Below are 16,841 nucleotides of genomic sequence, written 5' to 3' on the forward strand. Positions count from 1 at the left end.
GGTGGTGACAGTGGGATGGGCAGGATGATGGTTGTTCACTGTGGGGGATGAAGGTGAGTCAATAAATTGGGAATGAAAAACAACGAGAATATTTTTTAAAAATAGTGTTCATGGTGGGAAACTTTGGCTAAAATCAGAAGATTACTTGTCTAATCGCCTATGTCAAAGGAGTGTCATTGGGGAAAAAAATCTTTGTATGAGATGGGCTCATGAGACACATGTCTCACTGAGTGGGACTCACATGTCAGTGAGACAGGGGTCTCATGTCTCACTCAGTGAGACTTGTGTCTCGTGAGCCCGTCTCAGGAGATATTTTTTCCATTGGAGGGCATGTGAGATGGTTTCTTTGGTGGTTTGGTGTGGTTGGCTTGGGGGAGGGGGTTGGCTACTTTCTTGGGGGTCGAGGGTGTTTGCTTCCTTAAAAATGTTTTGTGTGAGAAACATTTTTCGCCTCTCCTAACTATGTTTTCCAAGTCAACCGAAAATATTCAGTTTAACCAGGATTTCACACCACACAGACACAGATATATGAACACAATTAAAACATTTTAACACAAAACGTGTTGCAGTTTTGTCTATATACAAGGCCTCGTGACCAATTCCTTGGTGGGCAAAAATTACAAAAGTGTCTTTTGATAAATAATGGCAATTACTTTCTAGGAGATAAAAACTTTATTTACACACAAAATAAAACTCAAATAGGTAACCAAGTCAAAATAAAATTTTGAGGCAATTTCCAACGTTGGTTTATGAGAGTGTTAATATGGTTCTTTAAAAAATTACTAATGATTTTTTTTTTTGTTGGCCATAACACATTGTAGTTTTTTTTTTGGGGGGGGGGGGGGGAAGGGAGTCATTTTTGCACAGGAAAAGTATAAATTTACTTGAAACCTTTTTTTCTCATTTCTTTTTCAGAAGAAAAAAGTGAAAAACAATTAGCGTCCGAGCCTCATGGAATGGTGTTTGATGTCGAAGAAGTTAAGATGAATGATTCAGGTGAACAAAACAAATCTGAAATTGAAGAAATTGGGAATGTTTCTTCACATACAAGACAACCAGAGGTTATACAGGTTGAGGAAATGAAACCGCAAGCATTGAGTACTTTGAAACCTCAAGGAGTGGTGTTTGATGATGAAGCAGTTAAGATCCTTAAACCTAGTGGGCAGATGGCATTTCAGAATGAAGACAATGACATGGAACCTGAAGCAAGTGAGCAACATGGATTATTTATCAAGCAGGGTGGTTTGGTATTTACTAAGCCAACAAAGGATGAGGATTGGAAGCACGCCAAAGAGATTTACTTGATGGACAATGAGTTGTCCGTTTTGCCTGAAAATCCAAGGTGCCTCAATCTATCAGCTTTGTTCCTTCCTAGAAACTACAAATTGAGAGTGATTCCTCCATCATTTTTTGATTACATGCCAACCCTTCAAATCCTAAACTTATCCAGGACTGGTATCAAGTCTTTGCCTGATTCCCTTTTCCAATTGGTAAGCCTCAAAAGACTTTTTCTTAATAATTGCCATCGTCTTATGATATTGTCTCCAAAAGTTGGAGATCTTGAGAAGCTTGAGGTTCTTGATCTTGAAGGAGCAAAGATTATGAATTTACCTAAGGAGATTAAGAAATTAACTAATCTGACATGCTTGGAAGTTTCATTTTATGGATATACGGGTAATGGTAGGAGCCCTATGCAATCAAATGCAGTGGTTCCATGTGGGGTAATTTGTTCATTGTCTCAGTTAGAGGAGTTGAATATTGATGTGAATCCAGATGATGAGCGGTGGGATACATGTGTGGAAGATATTGTTCATGAAGTATGTAACTTCAAGAGGTTGGAAACTTTCAAATTCTATTTTCCAAGGGTGGAACTTTTGAGGCACTTTCAGTGGAATAGCCTATCGCTATCTCATTTCAGATTTACTGTTGGACACCATGTCAAGCGCATTATGTCCCGAGTCCCTCTTGATGTTGAGTTTGAGCTGGAACGATGGGAGAGATGCTTGAAATATATAAATGGTGTGGGTGTCCCTAGAGATATTAAGAATGTACTCCAACATGCAACTGCATTTTTCTTGGACAGGCATGCAACTGTTAAGAAGCTGTCTGATTTTGGGACTAGAAATATGAAGCAAATAAAATGCTGTGTTGTGGGGGAATGTAATGAGGTTCAAATGATTATAGATACAGCAGATGCTTATGGAGAAAATGGTATCAGTGAAATAGTATCTGAATCACATGATGCTGAAAGAATTGTCCTTGGATCACTTGAATACCTGTATATATATTATATGAAGAGTTTAAGGAGCATATGGGAGGGGCCAGTACCGCAAAATTCTTTATATCTTCTAAAGTCCTTGACATTGCGCACTTGTCCCCAGTTGACCACTATTTTCACCCAAGAGTTGCTTGCTAACTTATGCAGCTTAGAAGAGCTTAAAGTTGAAGACTGTCCCTCCATCAAAAGCATAGTAAGCTGCAAAATCCCTGCTGAGCATAGAACCTCTTATTTTCTCCCAAATTTGAAGAAGATTTCACTTCATTACATGCTTGGATTAGTTAGCATCTCTAGTGGTTTACGCATTGCTCCGAAGTTAGAATGGTTGAGTTTTTATAATTGCCCAAGTCTTTCAAATCCATTAATCAATGAAGTATCTAGTCATGATTTGAAGAAGATAAAGGGTGAGAGGAGTTGGTGGGAAGCATTGGAGTGGAGCAACGGTCGGCCAGATTATTTGGATGAAATTTTTGTCCCAATTGACCTATGGGATTGCTGAGCACCCGATAGTGTATAATTGTAAGCTGACCACTTTGTGTTTGCTATATTTATACTCTTGTTGCTGCTGTTAAAGATAATTACAAGAATGAAAATGACAGAAACAATGTATGAACTATGAACTGATGTATATTAACTGTATATTGTATATTTATACTCTAGTTTCTGTATATAGACCTCTAGAGTTGGCATCTTACATAGGTAAGAATCCTTGATTTGGGCTAAAATCAAGGATAAATACATATGGCAAATTATATATACTAATAGCTGCTGTGGCGATGAGGCCCTACTTAATTGAATATATAGCCCCTCTAGCCCGATGACCTTTCTCATGCTATTTGTGAAAAAAAGATTTACTTGTGTGTATTTAGGTTTCTGATCCTCCAAACAGAGAATGCTAATGAAATCCAAATTCATGAACATGAGGGAAATTCTTTCCTGGAATCCTACAAACTACAAAGTACATATAGACATAAAGTAAAGCTCTAGACTAATGTAGTCCATTATAGTATTGGCTTTCAACTCTTTAAATTTATTTATTTATGGGATATATGAATATCTAATAAACCTTCTAGTGGCATTATCTATTCTCTTCTAACGATAGAACCAGCAGCGTTCAAATTTCTTCTAAAAAAAAAATCAGCATTCAAATTCCCCCTTGTTATAACTATAAAATTATTCAAAAAAAAATCTAAGACTAATCATGTTTATAAACAAAAGTCTTGAATCGCTATCCTTTACTTATAGCGGAGGATGAAAATCCTAGATGGTTGAGACTTGAGAGCATTAAAGTTGGGGTTGGTAGAAAAAACTGGATTGGAAGGTTTTTGGGGTGTCAGCTTCCTCCGGTGCCAATCAACACTTAGACCCAGTGATAGCCCATCAACTTCCTTTTTTAAGCTTCAATTGGCAATCAATTCTCCTTTTTTTTTTTTTTTGATAATGTTTTTCCACTTAATCAATCGTAGTTAGACATAATCACCGCACACCTTTGATGTAATGATCATTTCATAAATATAAGTGCTTATGGGGTATGAGATGCAATAGCCGAGATTCAAGTCTTTAAGAAGTAGTTTCACACACATACACTTAGATTGTGTTAAAGTAAAATTCTATCTCAAATGAAAAAAAAAAAAAATCATAGTCAAACATTATGGAGCCTCAATTATTGTTAAATTAATTCAAATTAAGAATTAATTTAGATAAAAACTAAGGATTTATTAATGAAATGATGAGAGGATTAATTATGTGTGTGCATGCTTACCATTAGTGTTAGCCTAGAACCATGACACATCAGTGATTTTAATTTGACCCTAAATGGGCCTAATTAAAATCAATTGTTCATAATCACATGTGATTATGCTCAACAATGTGGGTGCACCTTTATTGTTGAAACTTGAATTTTCAATTATTATAATTTGATGGTTCGGTTGAAGCCCATGATTAGTCGTTTTGATTGTTATGACATTAAGATATGTTTTATAACAAGTGATTGAGGATCCAACAATTAGAATAAAAATGTTTTAGGGGTGTAAAATTACTCTTTTGCCCTCTAGGTGAGGTTAAATATAAGTTGTAAATTGGTGTGTTTACATCATTTCAATGGCTAAGATTGAGAGTTACAAAATTATATTTCAATTTCATCCCTTGAATCAAAAAATTTATAAAGGTAAAAATTTTAAAAAGAGAAAAAAAAAAATCCTCCTATCCAAAATCTTTTGATTGAAATTTAAAATTTTAACTTTGAATCTCATCCATTGAGAGGTATTGCAAGGTTAGTGGTGGTGATTCGTATTAGCAAGTTGTATTCATGCTATATCGATGTAAGGGTAATATAATACATAGCTCAACCTAACTTGACCCATTTAATAATTGCGTTCAAATTCCTCAACATTAACACAACTCATTTATTAAGTAGATTGACCTGACAACTTATTTAATAGATAATTTTAAAAAATAAAGTGAAAAGAAAGTTTAAAGTTTATTTTTTTTCTTTCTTTGTTAAAACTAAAAAGGTTAAGGACCTTTAAATTTCAATGAATAATTTATCAATATAAACATTAGATTTTTTTTTTTAATTTACTCAATTATATTTAGATAGAAAGCACATTAATTTATATAGAATTGGATCATTTTGAGTTGATTATGAGTTAAGCAGAACAGCACAAATTGACTCATGTATAATCCTATTAAAACATGCTGTACCACTTTGACACGAACCTATTTATGCTAAATACTAACCTAACAAAAATGGTATCAGTTCCTACCTTGTTTGCATGTCATGTCAAATATTGCTAGCCTACATTTTTTTTTTAGAAAACTCACAAGTTTTTTAATTCTCTTATCTCCTTCCAAAACTTATATAAAACAAGTCATAAAAGATGAAAGAGTTCTTCTACTCCCGTTAATAAACTCATAATTTTTGTTACAACTTTTCCTTGTGAGAGGCTGTGATTAGTGACTTTCACTTAGATTTACAAATTTTTTTTTTCTTTACCACATATAGTCCGCAAGACAGAGAGTTATGATGTGCAATTATTTTTTTTTTGAACGACTTATATCTAATGGCGAATTTCATTCGACACGTTTAAATAAAAACACTACAACATGGCTAGTAGAACTGACACTGTACAAGCGCCACCCTTTTTTTTACTAGATGTTTTTTTTGAAGTTGAAAAGGTAGAGGCTTTCTTCTCTATTTGGCTTTTAACTCATTTACTCTCCTTCCCTCGTACCCTGTGCTTCGATTTCGTTTCACAAACTCAAGAAGTCTCTCTGACTCTCTCTCTCTCTCTCTCTCTCTCTCTCTCTCACATTTCATTGATTTCAAAAGCGCTTCATTTTCACCCTTTTGGTTTTCATTTTTCTCACCCATGGCTTAGATTTTCGCTCTCGGAATCGTCACCTGCATTCAGGTAAGCAATTCCACCCCCCTTCATCTTTTTCTTTTCTCTCCGTTTGTTTCCCGCGAAAATGTGACTGAAAGTTAAAGATTTTGTCTTTTGCTTCCTAGTCTATCAAAAATTTTAAGCTTTGTAAAGGTCTGATATTTTACAAAAGTGGATTTTTTTTCTGCACTTTCTCGGCAACCAAACAAAACTTAAGGCTTTAGCTGACACTAATGGAGTCAGTTAAGCATAATGCATGTTCTAATTTTCGTTCACTTTTCAATTTTTTTTTCTTTTTTGATTATGTTTTCTTAAAAATCATTTGTATTTTACTAACTCCATGCAAAAAATTAAAATTTTTTTTTGTTTGGTTAGTTTCAGTTACTGAGAAAATGGAGGGAAAATATCAAGGTTAGGGTTTTGTAATTGTGAGCTAGAATGGGGAATGTGAGAGTTAAAGGGGAAGATGGTGATGATGAGTGTGATGTGAGGTTAATGAGGCGGTGGAAGAGAAGGTGCATTACCAATGGTAGTTTCAATGCCAAAGTTTGTGATAACTCTGCAAAGAAAACTAGAAACAATAGTGTTAAATTGGAAGCCACACCTCTGTATGATGAGGATTATGTATATTATGTCAATTATCTTTTCAAGAATGACTATGACGGTGATAATGGTACTGATTGTAATGGTAAGTCTGTGTTTGATGGACATGACAAGTTTAAAATTTTGGAGAATGATGACCAAGATGCAGATTTTTGGCATAATATGTGCTTGGATGATAATGATCTTGATGATGATAATGATACTGGTGTTAATGCTAAGTATGTGCTTGATGGACATGACAATGTCAAAGTTTTGGAGAACAACGACCAAGATGCAGATTTTGGGCATAAGATGTGTTTGGATGATAATGATGACGTTTGGGATCCTCAGTATAAGATGTTCATGGAAAATTTGAGACATGATGGAAAATCGTATGTACTAGTTGTTGTAAACAATGAGACTCCAGTGGTTGTAAGGTATGAAAGAGAAGAGGGGTTGTGTGATGGGCTCAAGTTGGACACTCATGAAACTTTGAAGAGCTGCCTGAGGGGAGTGAATACCAAAACAGCAAGAGCTGTGAAGAGAGAGAAGATTGAGAGCCTGAATAATTTAGGTAATGTTTCGGGCGTTAAGAGGAGTGGCAAGACTGAAGCTGTGAGAATTTTGAATGATGCTTCAAGGTATGAAAGAGAAGAGGGGTTGTGTGATGGGCTCAAGTTAGATACTTCAGAAACTTTGAAGAGCTGTCTGAGGGGAGTGAATACCAAAACTGCTAGATCTTTGAAGAAAGAGAAGTTTGAGAGCCCGAATAATTTAGGCAATGTTTTGAGTGTTGAGAGGAGTGGCATGGCTGAAACTGGGAGAACTTTGAATGATGCTTCAAGGAGAGAAAAGACGGAGAGCCCAAATGTTTTCTTTGGTGTTTCAAGTCTTGAAAAGACTGAGAAGCAAATAACTAATATGAATTTTGTGAGGAGAGAAAGCATGGAAACTCTGGAAAATTTAAGTGGTGTTACAAGAAAGAAAAGTAAGAATTTGATGATGGATGTAAATGAGGAAAATGAAGATCCCTTTTTTGGTGGAACAAATGTACATTTGAGCAAACGGTCTAGTATGGCCAATGCAAAAGTTCTTCATCCAGCTAAGCACGACTGCAACCATAGAGTGGAATCTGATATGATAGATGAATGCTACAAAAGATTTTTGAATTGTCTTGAGAGTAACGGTGGAAATCTCGTATTTAAACCTGAACATGGTAAACCAGTGACGTATGAGGGGGATGTAGAGAGTTCAGATGATTTGGAAATATATGCAACAGACAAAGATCCATTCAGTGATAGAATTTGCAGCCCTTTTGTAGCTTCAAGATCGGATGCAATTGTATGTATATCTCTATTTCTTCCTGCTACCCCTTTGGCCTGTTTTCTTTATTTCTAGAATGGTCTTTCTGATATTGTATGCTTCTTAGTTATGAAATCTATTCTGTTTTGTTTGTGTGCACTGTTCATAGGTAAATGTTGATATAGACAGGGCACGCAATGGAAGTCCTGGTAGCAGTAGACATTCTCAGTTTAGGAAAAACCTTATGGAAATTCTTAGAAGGCCTTACAATGAAATGGAGTACAACAAACTTATGCATGAAGTATCTTACAGAAGGCCAAAGAAAAGAGACAGAGAGTTGCGTAGTGGGACAAAATCATATTCAATGAAGTCTTGCAGTAAATCATATCTTGATCAGTACAGTGGTAAGTTCATTCTGACATATGCCATGTTTTCATACATTTTGAATGTTATATTTATGATAGATGAGTCTCATATCAAGAACAATTCCAAGTTTACAACTATAGTATGAACTTGTGATTATTTGCATTGCATGAAATAGAAAGCTTATCCTGAAACACAAGCAAACAAACTTTCAAGATCATTACATTGTATATAGACCAGTTTTGTCTGTGTTATGAGCTGTCATTTGGTGGAGTATATTTTTGTCTGGCTAGCTCACTACTAAGGTTGTTGGACTGTTAACATCTACATGCCATCAGAGGATAGGCATGCCTTCCTTCCATTTTTACTGCTTTGGTGCCTGGATGTTAGTTTTATTTAATGGGAATTTTGTCATCTTTGTAGTATAGGCATTGTCTCACCTAATAATGTAACCTATTTATCTCTGGTCAGTCCACTTTAAAGGTTATTTGACCATTCAAATATAACAAATGTGTAATTGATACCCCTTAATATTTCCCAAACATTATAAGCAATTCAAATATATCCAGGATTCTTTTTATTTGCTAGTGCTAGATGATTCTTGAATTGATTTTCCTCCCTATGCTTGACAGCTTCTATTTTGACCAGAGTATGTATATTATTACTAGGTTTTTTTATTTTTTTGGATAAGTAACTAGAAAACTTTTATTAAAATGAAAGGCCACCCAAGTACACTGGGAATGTACTACAGGGGAAAATTCAAGAGCCCAAATTACAATAATCAATTAAAACAGGAAGGGAATACAAGAAAAAATGGGCAAAGCTAGACTCCACTCAAGGAGAGTAAGGAAGAAGAGAGACTTAATACCAAGAATAGACCGTTCACAATCCTCAAAGCATCTAGCATTCTGTTCCTGCCAAGTACACCAACACAGACAATGTGGCCAAAACCTCCAGAGGGTGAAATTTCGGTGTTGACTGAACTTACCCGAACATCTCAATGACTCTATGCCACATAACTTAATGAATGCCAAACAAACCAAAAACTATTGACCATAGCTCAGATGCTATAGGGCAGCGAAGAAGTAAATGATCCATAAATTTCCCACACCTTTTGCACATATAACACCAATCAATTACTAAATTTGTCTCTTCCAAAGGTTGTTTGTAGCGAGGATCACATCTAAGGAAGCAGACAAAGAAAAGAAAGCTACACTTAGAATATGCATTATTATAATCTTGACTTGTTGATGGTAATGCATTTCAGAATATCAATCATGATGATGGTGGTAATCATTATTACAACAGCTAAATTGGTTTTTCATTTTGTGGGGCCTGGATTTTTTTATTTTTTTATTAATAAGTTACACGTACCCAATGGGCCTTGAACCCCTGACCTCATCCTCCATCTACTTATAAGGGGAGAAGGTACCAGTTGAGCTAGAGCTCATTGGCGGCCTGGATTGGCGTTATAAGGAAAAAGATCTTACCCCTGTAGCTTTGAGAAGCAGATGAATCTAATTTAAAACTCAGGAATTTACTTCATTAGTGTTTGTGTGCTGGTTCTTGGCCTTGTTTATGCGAGGACCTTTCCTTTGTGCGTAATCTTATGTATTACACTTTTATATACTTAAAACTGCAATTTAAGTATTGGTGAAGCATAGCTCTTCTAGGGTTGAAGGATTTGTAGACTTGATTTTCATATACATTGTCTTCTGTATTCTTACTGATTGTAATGTAAATTTTAGAGATTTGTCTTATAATGTTGCAGGCTTTAAAAGAAAGATCAAATCAGTCCAATCTGATCACCATAGAGTTTTGAATCTTGTACGTGGATTTTTCTTTTGGTTGCAGGTGAGTACCTTCTTTCATGGGCCAACTTATAATTTTATGGATGACCTGTATGAGCTATTTCTCAAAAAAAAAATTACTAGACATAAATTAACCACAATTTGATTTCCATTATTGTTATATGTTGTTTAATTTAGACAACAATCATAAAACATAATGTGATGTTTTGGTCTGGATGCGGATAGTCTTATTACCCCTTAGGCAAAGAGGGCAAACAACCTGAACATTAATACCTCTCTTCACAAGACAATCTCTAACTGCAATGCTTTCAAAGAGACCTCTTGGGCTACCATTGATCAGAATAGAAAATCACACTGCAGACAATATCAAATCCACTCCCCCCATTTCTCCGAAAACCCACATCTCCTAAGCATATAGATGAGAAAATCCCAATTAACGTGACCATAGCCTTTTCCACATCCAGTTTACATAACACTCCTGGAACTCCTAACTTTATTCTACTATCCAATCATTCATTCGCAATGAGTACTGAGTCCCAAATCTGCCTGTCCTTCACAAAAGCATTTTGAAAATCAGAAATAATTTCCTGTAGCACCACCCTCAATCTGTTGGCCATGACATTGGCAATAATCTTATACACTCCACCTATTAAACTGATGGGCCAAAAATCCTTCACATCCACAGTGGCTAGGTATTTTAGGAATAAGGGAGATGAAAGTAGCGTTAAGGCTTTTTTCAAACTTACCACGGGCATGAAAATTCTGATTCTGAAATACCTCCATTATGTCAGACTTGTTGATACTCCACCAAGTTGGAAAAAGCGATGGAATAACCATCTGGCCCCGTTGCCTTATTGCTATTAAAATGCTGTATCACGCAAAAACTTCCTCTTCCTCAGAGTCTTTCCAACCACTCAACAGTCTCCTCAAAGATCCTAGAAAATTCCACAACATCCAAAGATGGGTGTTGAAAGCCATCTTCAGAATACAAACGACGATAAAACTGCAAGATACAATTGGAAATGACTGCTGGATTAGTAGTCATCTCTCCCTCCACCTGCAAATTGGTTATAGTATTATAACATTTCTGAGAATTAGCAATACTTTGGAATTTTTTTTTTTTTATAATATTTCTATGCCCCTCCCTTAGCCAAAGAACTCTAGACTTCTGTCTCCAGCTTATCTCCAACAGGTTGGTTTGTTCAAGCTCTGTACAAATCTAATCTTTTTCTGATTTCTCCTCATCATATATGTATATATTAAACGAAGTTTTTTTTCATAGAATGATGGAGAGTTAGAATACATAGTTTTAAAGAAAATTGCTGAAATGGAATGTTGTTATGGATGAGTAGAAAGACATGAATTGAATAAATAAGGAATGGATGAATTAACCAAAAGTTAAGAGGTAGCACAAATGTGCAGTGAAGACCATTCACTCCATCAAGGAGTGATATAGGGATCAGCAAAAGGATGATGGAGGCCAGAATAATTGTGGTTTTAGAGTCTTAGAAAATATATGATGGCTTGTGCATTTTACTCAAAAAATTATCCTGGAAAAAGCAGGCTGCTGGAAAACAATTAATGTAACTAACCATAAGTAAAGCACTGTTGGGAGTATGTTCTACATACCTGCCATGATATTTACATTAAACTAATAAAAATAATAATAATTACTTTTGAACATAAATTGTGATTTGTTACGTACAATATGTGCACTTATTGCACCTCTTGGGTTAGAAAACCTTCTTTGGAGAATCCAATTTGTATGTGTTTGTCAGACTAATTTTGGACAGAAATTGCAATTTGTTTCAATATGCACTTTAAATGAACTTGTTACTTCCTTTAAACAGAAACTGAAATTTGTTTCAATACAGGCTCTAAATGCACTTCATCACTATCTGTTTGTTTTAACTCTGAACGTACTTTGTGGCAAATTGTGTGCATGCATGTGTGTGTGGCGTGTGCATGTGTATTTGTGGCTGCCTGCGGTAACATATATATATATATATATATATATATATATACTGGTTATTGCAAATGACATGTTGTGGCATTGATGATTGTCATATTTTGTCAGAATTTGTCTCATGAAGGAGCATTTCAGCCTTGGAAGGACAAATCTTGTTTGGGAGTTTTGCCCCAAGGGTAAACCAGGAATTTTCCTCTGATTCAGATGGTAGTCACTCAAGATCGCAAGTGCATGACAGAGTGCCATTGTAGCTAGCAAGACTCCATGTTTTGTATAGTATAAGACCTAGTGTGAAAATATTGTGGCAGATACAGTGTTGTCTATTTGGAAGCTGCCTATGATGTAGGGTATTTTTGGAATGGAGGGAGATGAAAGGCGGAGAGTAGAAGAGGTGACCAAAATGTACTATTATTTTTACATTCCAGTCACCTTCCCTTCCGTTCTCTCCTCTCCTCTCATCTAAACATAAGGTTTGTATGTCTGCCTCTCTACCAATCTTATCATGTTGTGAAATTACCCTAAAAATGATTTTGTTTCAAGCCTGTTACAATAACGGTAACGTAATGTCAAATGACTGTTTAACAGGGTCCAAGTTTGAATGTGAATTTGTGTATATAACTATATATATATATATATATATATATATATATATATATATATATATATATATATATATGTTTTAATATATTTCAATTATTTATATATATAATCTAATCTTTTTTGTAATCTTTTGTTGTACATATTCTATTACCCTCCTTAAAACACTTGTTTTCTCTATTTTTTTAGCACTCTTATGATTATCCCTCCCTTTTTATTTCATCTCCATCTCATTAATATTAAAGCCTCCTCAATTTTAGAGGCAAAGTATGGTAATATTTGTGGTGGATGGTGTACGAATAAGGTGACAAGTTGTTAGGGGGTCAACCTGTGGAGATTCAATAGAAGTGGCTAGCTGAACTTTTTAAAACTCCTTGTGTATAATGTGAGGGATGGTACAAGAGTGAAGTTTTGGAAGTATGTGTGGTGTGGAGATTGTACTTTTTTAGAGGCTTTCCTGGAGTTTTATTGTCTTATTAGGTCAAAAGACTCCTTGGTGGCTGAAGTTATGGGTTGATCTGCTGGAAGGATTTCATTGGAATGTACAATTTTGTCGTCCACCACAAGATTGGGAACAATAAGCCTTTGATCGGTTTATGGGGTTAGTCTATTATTTGATTGTGCTGAAGTTTGGTCTTGATAAGGTTTGTTGGAAGCTAGATGGAGCAAAGGTTTGGAGGTTAGAGGATTTTATCGTTCTTTCTGCCCTCCTACTTTTGTATCCTTCTCTTGGAAACTGATATGACAATCAAAGGTTCCTCTAAGGATAGCTTTCTTATCTTGGTCTACTTCCTTAGGCAAGATCTTAACAACAGACCACCTTTGTAAAAGACGTGTACTTGTGCTTGATTGGTGCTATATGTGTAAGAGATGTGGAGAGTCAGTGGCTCACCTTCTTCTTTATTGCCCCATAGCTTGGGAGTTGTGGTCTTTGGTTTTCTATTTGTTTGGTATTCACTGGGTTATGCCTCATACAATTATTAAGTTGTTTGAGTCTTGGCAGGAAAAGTTTGGGCAACATCATAACTTAGATAGTTGGAGACTAGTACCTCATTGTTTGATATAGTGCATTTGGCGTGAAATGAATGCTTAAAGTTTTAAGGGTTGTGAACATTATTTGCTAGAAATTAAGGGTCCGTTTGGTAGAGGTGTTTGAATAATGTTGTTTATAATTTTTTAAAATACGTGTGGGTGAAAAAGTGTGTAATGTTATTTAAAAACTGAAAATGAGTTGTTTAACAACTCTACCAAACGGGGCCTAAGTCTTTTTTCTAGCGCACTCTCTATGATTGGAATGGGGTATTTTTCTCATTTTTCTTGTTCTTCCTTTCTTGTCTTTCTTGATCGTTGTAATTTTGGTTCTTGATTTGTGTCCACATAGTACATCCTCAATGTACTTAGTTTGACACTTTTTATTATTATTAATAATAGTATTTTTTACATTATCTATCAAAAAAAAAAAATCCAAATATTCTCTTCTTTACTGAAGCAAAACAGCATATAGGGGTTGTAATCTAGCTGAGATAAACTAGCAACAATACAAAGACGGGTTTTAACAATTTTAGATTTCAACCATGAAAGTCCATTTTTGAAGTTCTGTAGTAAGTCAATAACCCGTTTGTCTGAATGGTAGGGGATAATCTAAACTGCTGATATAATGGTCTCGTCTCTTTACCTCTATTAATATGAAATAGGTTAATAATTTATACAAAATTTTAACTATTCTTCCCTACATGAAATAGAGCTGTTCAATAAATTTTGCGTCTTATTGCATTGACAAATTATCTTGGACTTGGGTGTAATTTACGTAATGGATGTGTGAAGAAGGTTAGCTTTTCTAATAGCTTGTCACCACAACCTATAAGACACTGACTCCAGTTACTTTCCCAGCCATTTTGACAAAATCAAATCATTGTGGTTGTACATCTTGAGGTTGGCCGTCGTGGTTGAATTGAACTCGTGGCTTTCCCATGCTGAAGTTGAGACACTGTGCGTCCATGTTGTATTTAATTTCCCCATCAAAGAGCAGCTTCCTTATGTAGTGCTCAATGTCTGAACCAATCAGACGAAGCGTGTATTCAGTCAGAGGGGAACCCTGATTCCACATGAAATGTTAGGGTCTCAACCAGGCAAAATTGGCTTAAAAGAATATAGTGGAACAAAGTCACAAACCTTGTCAAAAATTGAAAAGTGCTTGGCATACCATAAGAAAAGACTTAGGTATTAACTTTTTGTCTATTATTATAAAATGGATAGATGACTAAGTATCTTAACTGTTTAACAAAAAAATAGATAGATTGTTAAATTAGGTAATATCTTCTGTTAATGGTTAAGATTGGATAAGTTTGGTACACTTAAAAAAAAGTATGTGTACTATAAAGTGGAAGGAAAGATTATGCTTAAAATTTAGATAATTTTCTATTAAGTGCAGCGGGCCTAGTTTATCAAAAAATAAAAGTAAAGTGGACCTAAACGTGTAATTGCTTATAAATTTATGGTTTAAAATATGCATTTTATGAAATTTTCTATTAAGTGTAGTAGGCGTCTTCTCAAAAAATAAAAGTAAAGTGGACCTAAATGTGTAATTGCTGATAGATTTATGGTTCAAAATTTCATTCACACCATAGAGTTGGATTGTACAATCTTGAACAAATTTCCTTTCTTTTATAATAGATTTATGACCCTAAAAAAAAAGTACAAATTTACAATTCTTTAGATATTTGTTCTTATGCTAGGTAAATAGGGGGATGGGGTTAATGGGGGCTCTAACCCAATGCTTAGGCATCCCAAAAATTGTTGGAATCATTGAGTAACCCTCAAACCCGTACAAATTTTACAAGCCTGGTAAATAAGGGAACATTTATATTTAGTTGCACAACCCTTCAATATTGATGGATAGAACGTTGGGAATGTATATAGTGGTAACGATATTAGAGTATTATGGTGTAGAATTCTTTTTCTTCTCTATTAGTGTGTAGTGTGTACTAATATGAAGTCTTCACATTTTGTCCAAAAGCATTAAAGATGGAACGTCATTGATGAGAAAATATGGTTCCACATGTGCCGCCATTTACTAGACAAGCATGAGGATCATTGATGTGATGAAGTGCGGTGTTTGATTTTGCTTATCTCCTTTGGGGCAACCAGTTATATACTCCATTTCAATCAACTAAATTCATTGTCTCGCAATTCGCCAATTCCTAATAAGGTTTTGCTTACTGAAGATTTTTAAGTCGCCTCAACTATGATGTTAGATTTATTGGTTTCGAAAAATAAGGCACAGGTAAATGTGAACTCAAGCTAAGCAATGATTATTAGTTGCTACTTCAACTACGAGGCATGATTTATAACAAAGAAATTGATGGCTGCTCAACAGTGTTCCGGAAATAATTACCTCATAGTGATCCACAAGCTCCTGGAAGTAAGAGTAAACCTTATTGCAAGTCTCAGGATTCCAGAGAAACTCATCTGTTGGATCAAGAATAAGCGTAAGCTTGTCCATCTGGGTTTGATCAAACGCACAGGTTTCAGGATCAATGTAGGCTGCATAAATCCTAACATGCCGCGTGGCACTGCTGAGCCACTGCCCTCCATACTCTCTGCCCATATTCTTGCTCTTTACATTCACTTGTGCTTCCACTGGCCTTAATGGTGTAGTTCCTTGTTGCTTCGTTTTCTCTTGCTGTAGTTCTTGTTCTTCTTGTACCTTCACTTCTTGTGGTTCTTCTACTTCAGCTTGCTGCTGCTGCTGTTGAGCTGAAATGGTAAATGTGCTTCTCTTTCTCATTTCTCTTTTCCCTCCAATCCTACCCAACATGGGGACTTTTGTGCAAGCCATGTAAGAGGAAATTGCTGCCATGTCTGAATGTTGTATTATACCTTCTAGTGTAGAAGTCTATCAAACTTTTTCTTTGCAGTTTTGTTTGGTGATTGCTCCAAATTTGAGAAATTGTAATTGTGCTAATACGTTTAGATCCATATATTTTGTGGATAAGTTATCTTGTCTTTATTGGAGTGGAAGTGAGTTTGTGGTGAAGGTGCAAAGAATTTTGGCTGCTATCAAATCACTACTAAGTGTTGGCCTTGTATAATCCACTTGTTTATCTCAATAATCTTTGCTGTTGATTTTTGTACAGGGTTAAGTTTTGTTGCACGCATTTAATTACACAGCTGTACACATAGCTTGTGAAATCGTGTTTATGAAACATGATTTCACAATTTAATTGAAATCAAGTTTTCAAAATAAAATTTTGCATGTATACCTACACTATTTTTTATAATCATTAATCTTTGTAATAAGTGAATTAATTCATTTAAATTTGAATAATTTGACTTGGTAGCTTCACTTATGGCAGTCCCTTCACATCCAAGGCACATGAGCACATCTCATTTCTTTCGTTTTCTGTTCGGCTCCAATTATTATGAGTTACTAAGAAGTAGCCCGACCTCTGAATAAGACTTTTAACCTTTTACTACATCACTGGGTTTTTGTGCTAAATGACCAACTAAACCATAACCTGTTAAAACCTTTGCAACTTTGTCAGGGCTTTTAA

At 35.2% G+C, this 16,841-nt stretch overlaps 3 protein-coding genes across 4 annotated transcripts; 2 read left to right on the forward strand and 1 right to left on the reverse strand.

Annotated features, from left to right (window-relative positions):
* Positions 1–956: 956 nt before the first annotated feature.
* LOC142620461 (disease resistance protein At4g27190-like) lies at positions 957–2,777 on the forward strand. Its single transcript, XM_075793825.1, has one exon. The coding sequence runs from the start codon at positions 957–959 to the stop codon at positions 2,775–2,777; it is 1,821 nt and encodes a 606-aa protein (XP_075649940.1).
* Positions 2,778–5,513: 2,736 nt separating this feature from the next.
* Positions 5,514–12,282, forward strand: LOC142619011 (uncharacterized). Of its 2 annotated transcripts, none has more exons than XM_075792084.1 (5): positions 5,514–5,691; positions 6,040–7,587; positions 7,718–7,952; positions 9,683–9,765; positions 11,800–12,282. In XM_075792084.1, exons 2-5 carry the CDS (start codon positions 6,103–6,105, stop codon positions 11,869–11,871), a joined length of 1,875 nt encoding a protein of 624 aa, XP_075648199.1. In that variant the 5' UTR covers positions 5,514–5,691; positions 6,040–6,102; the 3' UTR covers positions 11,872–12,282. The 2 variants fall into 2 exon arrangements, with proteins under 2 accessions (XP_075648199.1, XP_075648201.1); XM_075792086.1 differs by having other exon boundaries at positions 5,580–5,691; positions 6,046–7,587.
* Positions 12,283–13,935: 1,653 nt separating this feature from the next.
* LOC142619027 (NAD(P)H-quinone oxidoreductase subunit M, chloroplastic) lies at positions 13,936–16,257 on the reverse strand. The gene is made up of 2 exons (XM_075792099.1): positions 15,683–16,257; positions 13,936–14,383 (listed from the first exon to the last, which is right to left on the reverse strand). The coding sequence occupies exons 1-2, from the start codon at positions 16,145–16,147 to the stop codon at positions 14,198–14,200; spliced, it is 651 nt and encodes a 216-aa protein (XP_075648214.1). The 5' UTR covers positions 16,148–16,257; the 3' UTR covers positions 13,936–14,197.
* Positions 16,258–16,841: the final 584 nt, after the last annotated feature.

The sequence above is a fragment of the Castanea sativa genome, chromosome 12 (genome assembly GCF_040712315.1).
Source record: "Castanea sativa cultivar Marrone di Chiusa Pesio chromosome 12, ASM4071231v1".
NCBI classification, from domain to species: domain Eukaryota; kingdom Viridiplantae; phylum Streptophyta; class Magnoliopsida; order Fagales; family Fagaceae; genus Castanea; species Castanea sativa.

Excerpts from the sequence above, each read along its gene's own strand:
- LOC142620461 (XM_075793825.1), top strand. The coding sequence starts at position 957 with ATGGTGTTTGATGTCGAAGAAGTTAAGATGAATGATTCAGGTGAACAA.
- LOC142619011 (XM_075792084.1), top strand. The coding sequence starts at position 6,103 with ATGGGGAATGTGAGAGTTAAAGGGGAAGATGGTGATGATGAGTGTGAT. Across the intron at positions 7,588-7,717 it reads CTTCAAGATCGGATGCAATT|GTAAATGTTGATATAGACAG; the intron begins GTATGTATATCT and ends CACTGTTCATAG. Across the intron at positions 7,953-9,682 it reads ATATCTTGATCAGTACAGTG|GCTTTAAAAGAAAGATCAAA; the intron begins GTAAGTTCATTC and ends ATAATGTTGCAG.
- LOC142619027 (XM_075792099.1), bottom strand. The coding sequence starts at position 16,147 with ATGGCAGCAATTTCCTCTTACATGGCTTGCACAAAAGTCCCCATGTTG. Across the intron at positions 14,384-15,682 it reads AGCTTGTGGATCACTATGAG|GGTTCCCCTCTGACTGAATA; the intron begins GTAATTATTTCC and ends ATGTGGAATCAG.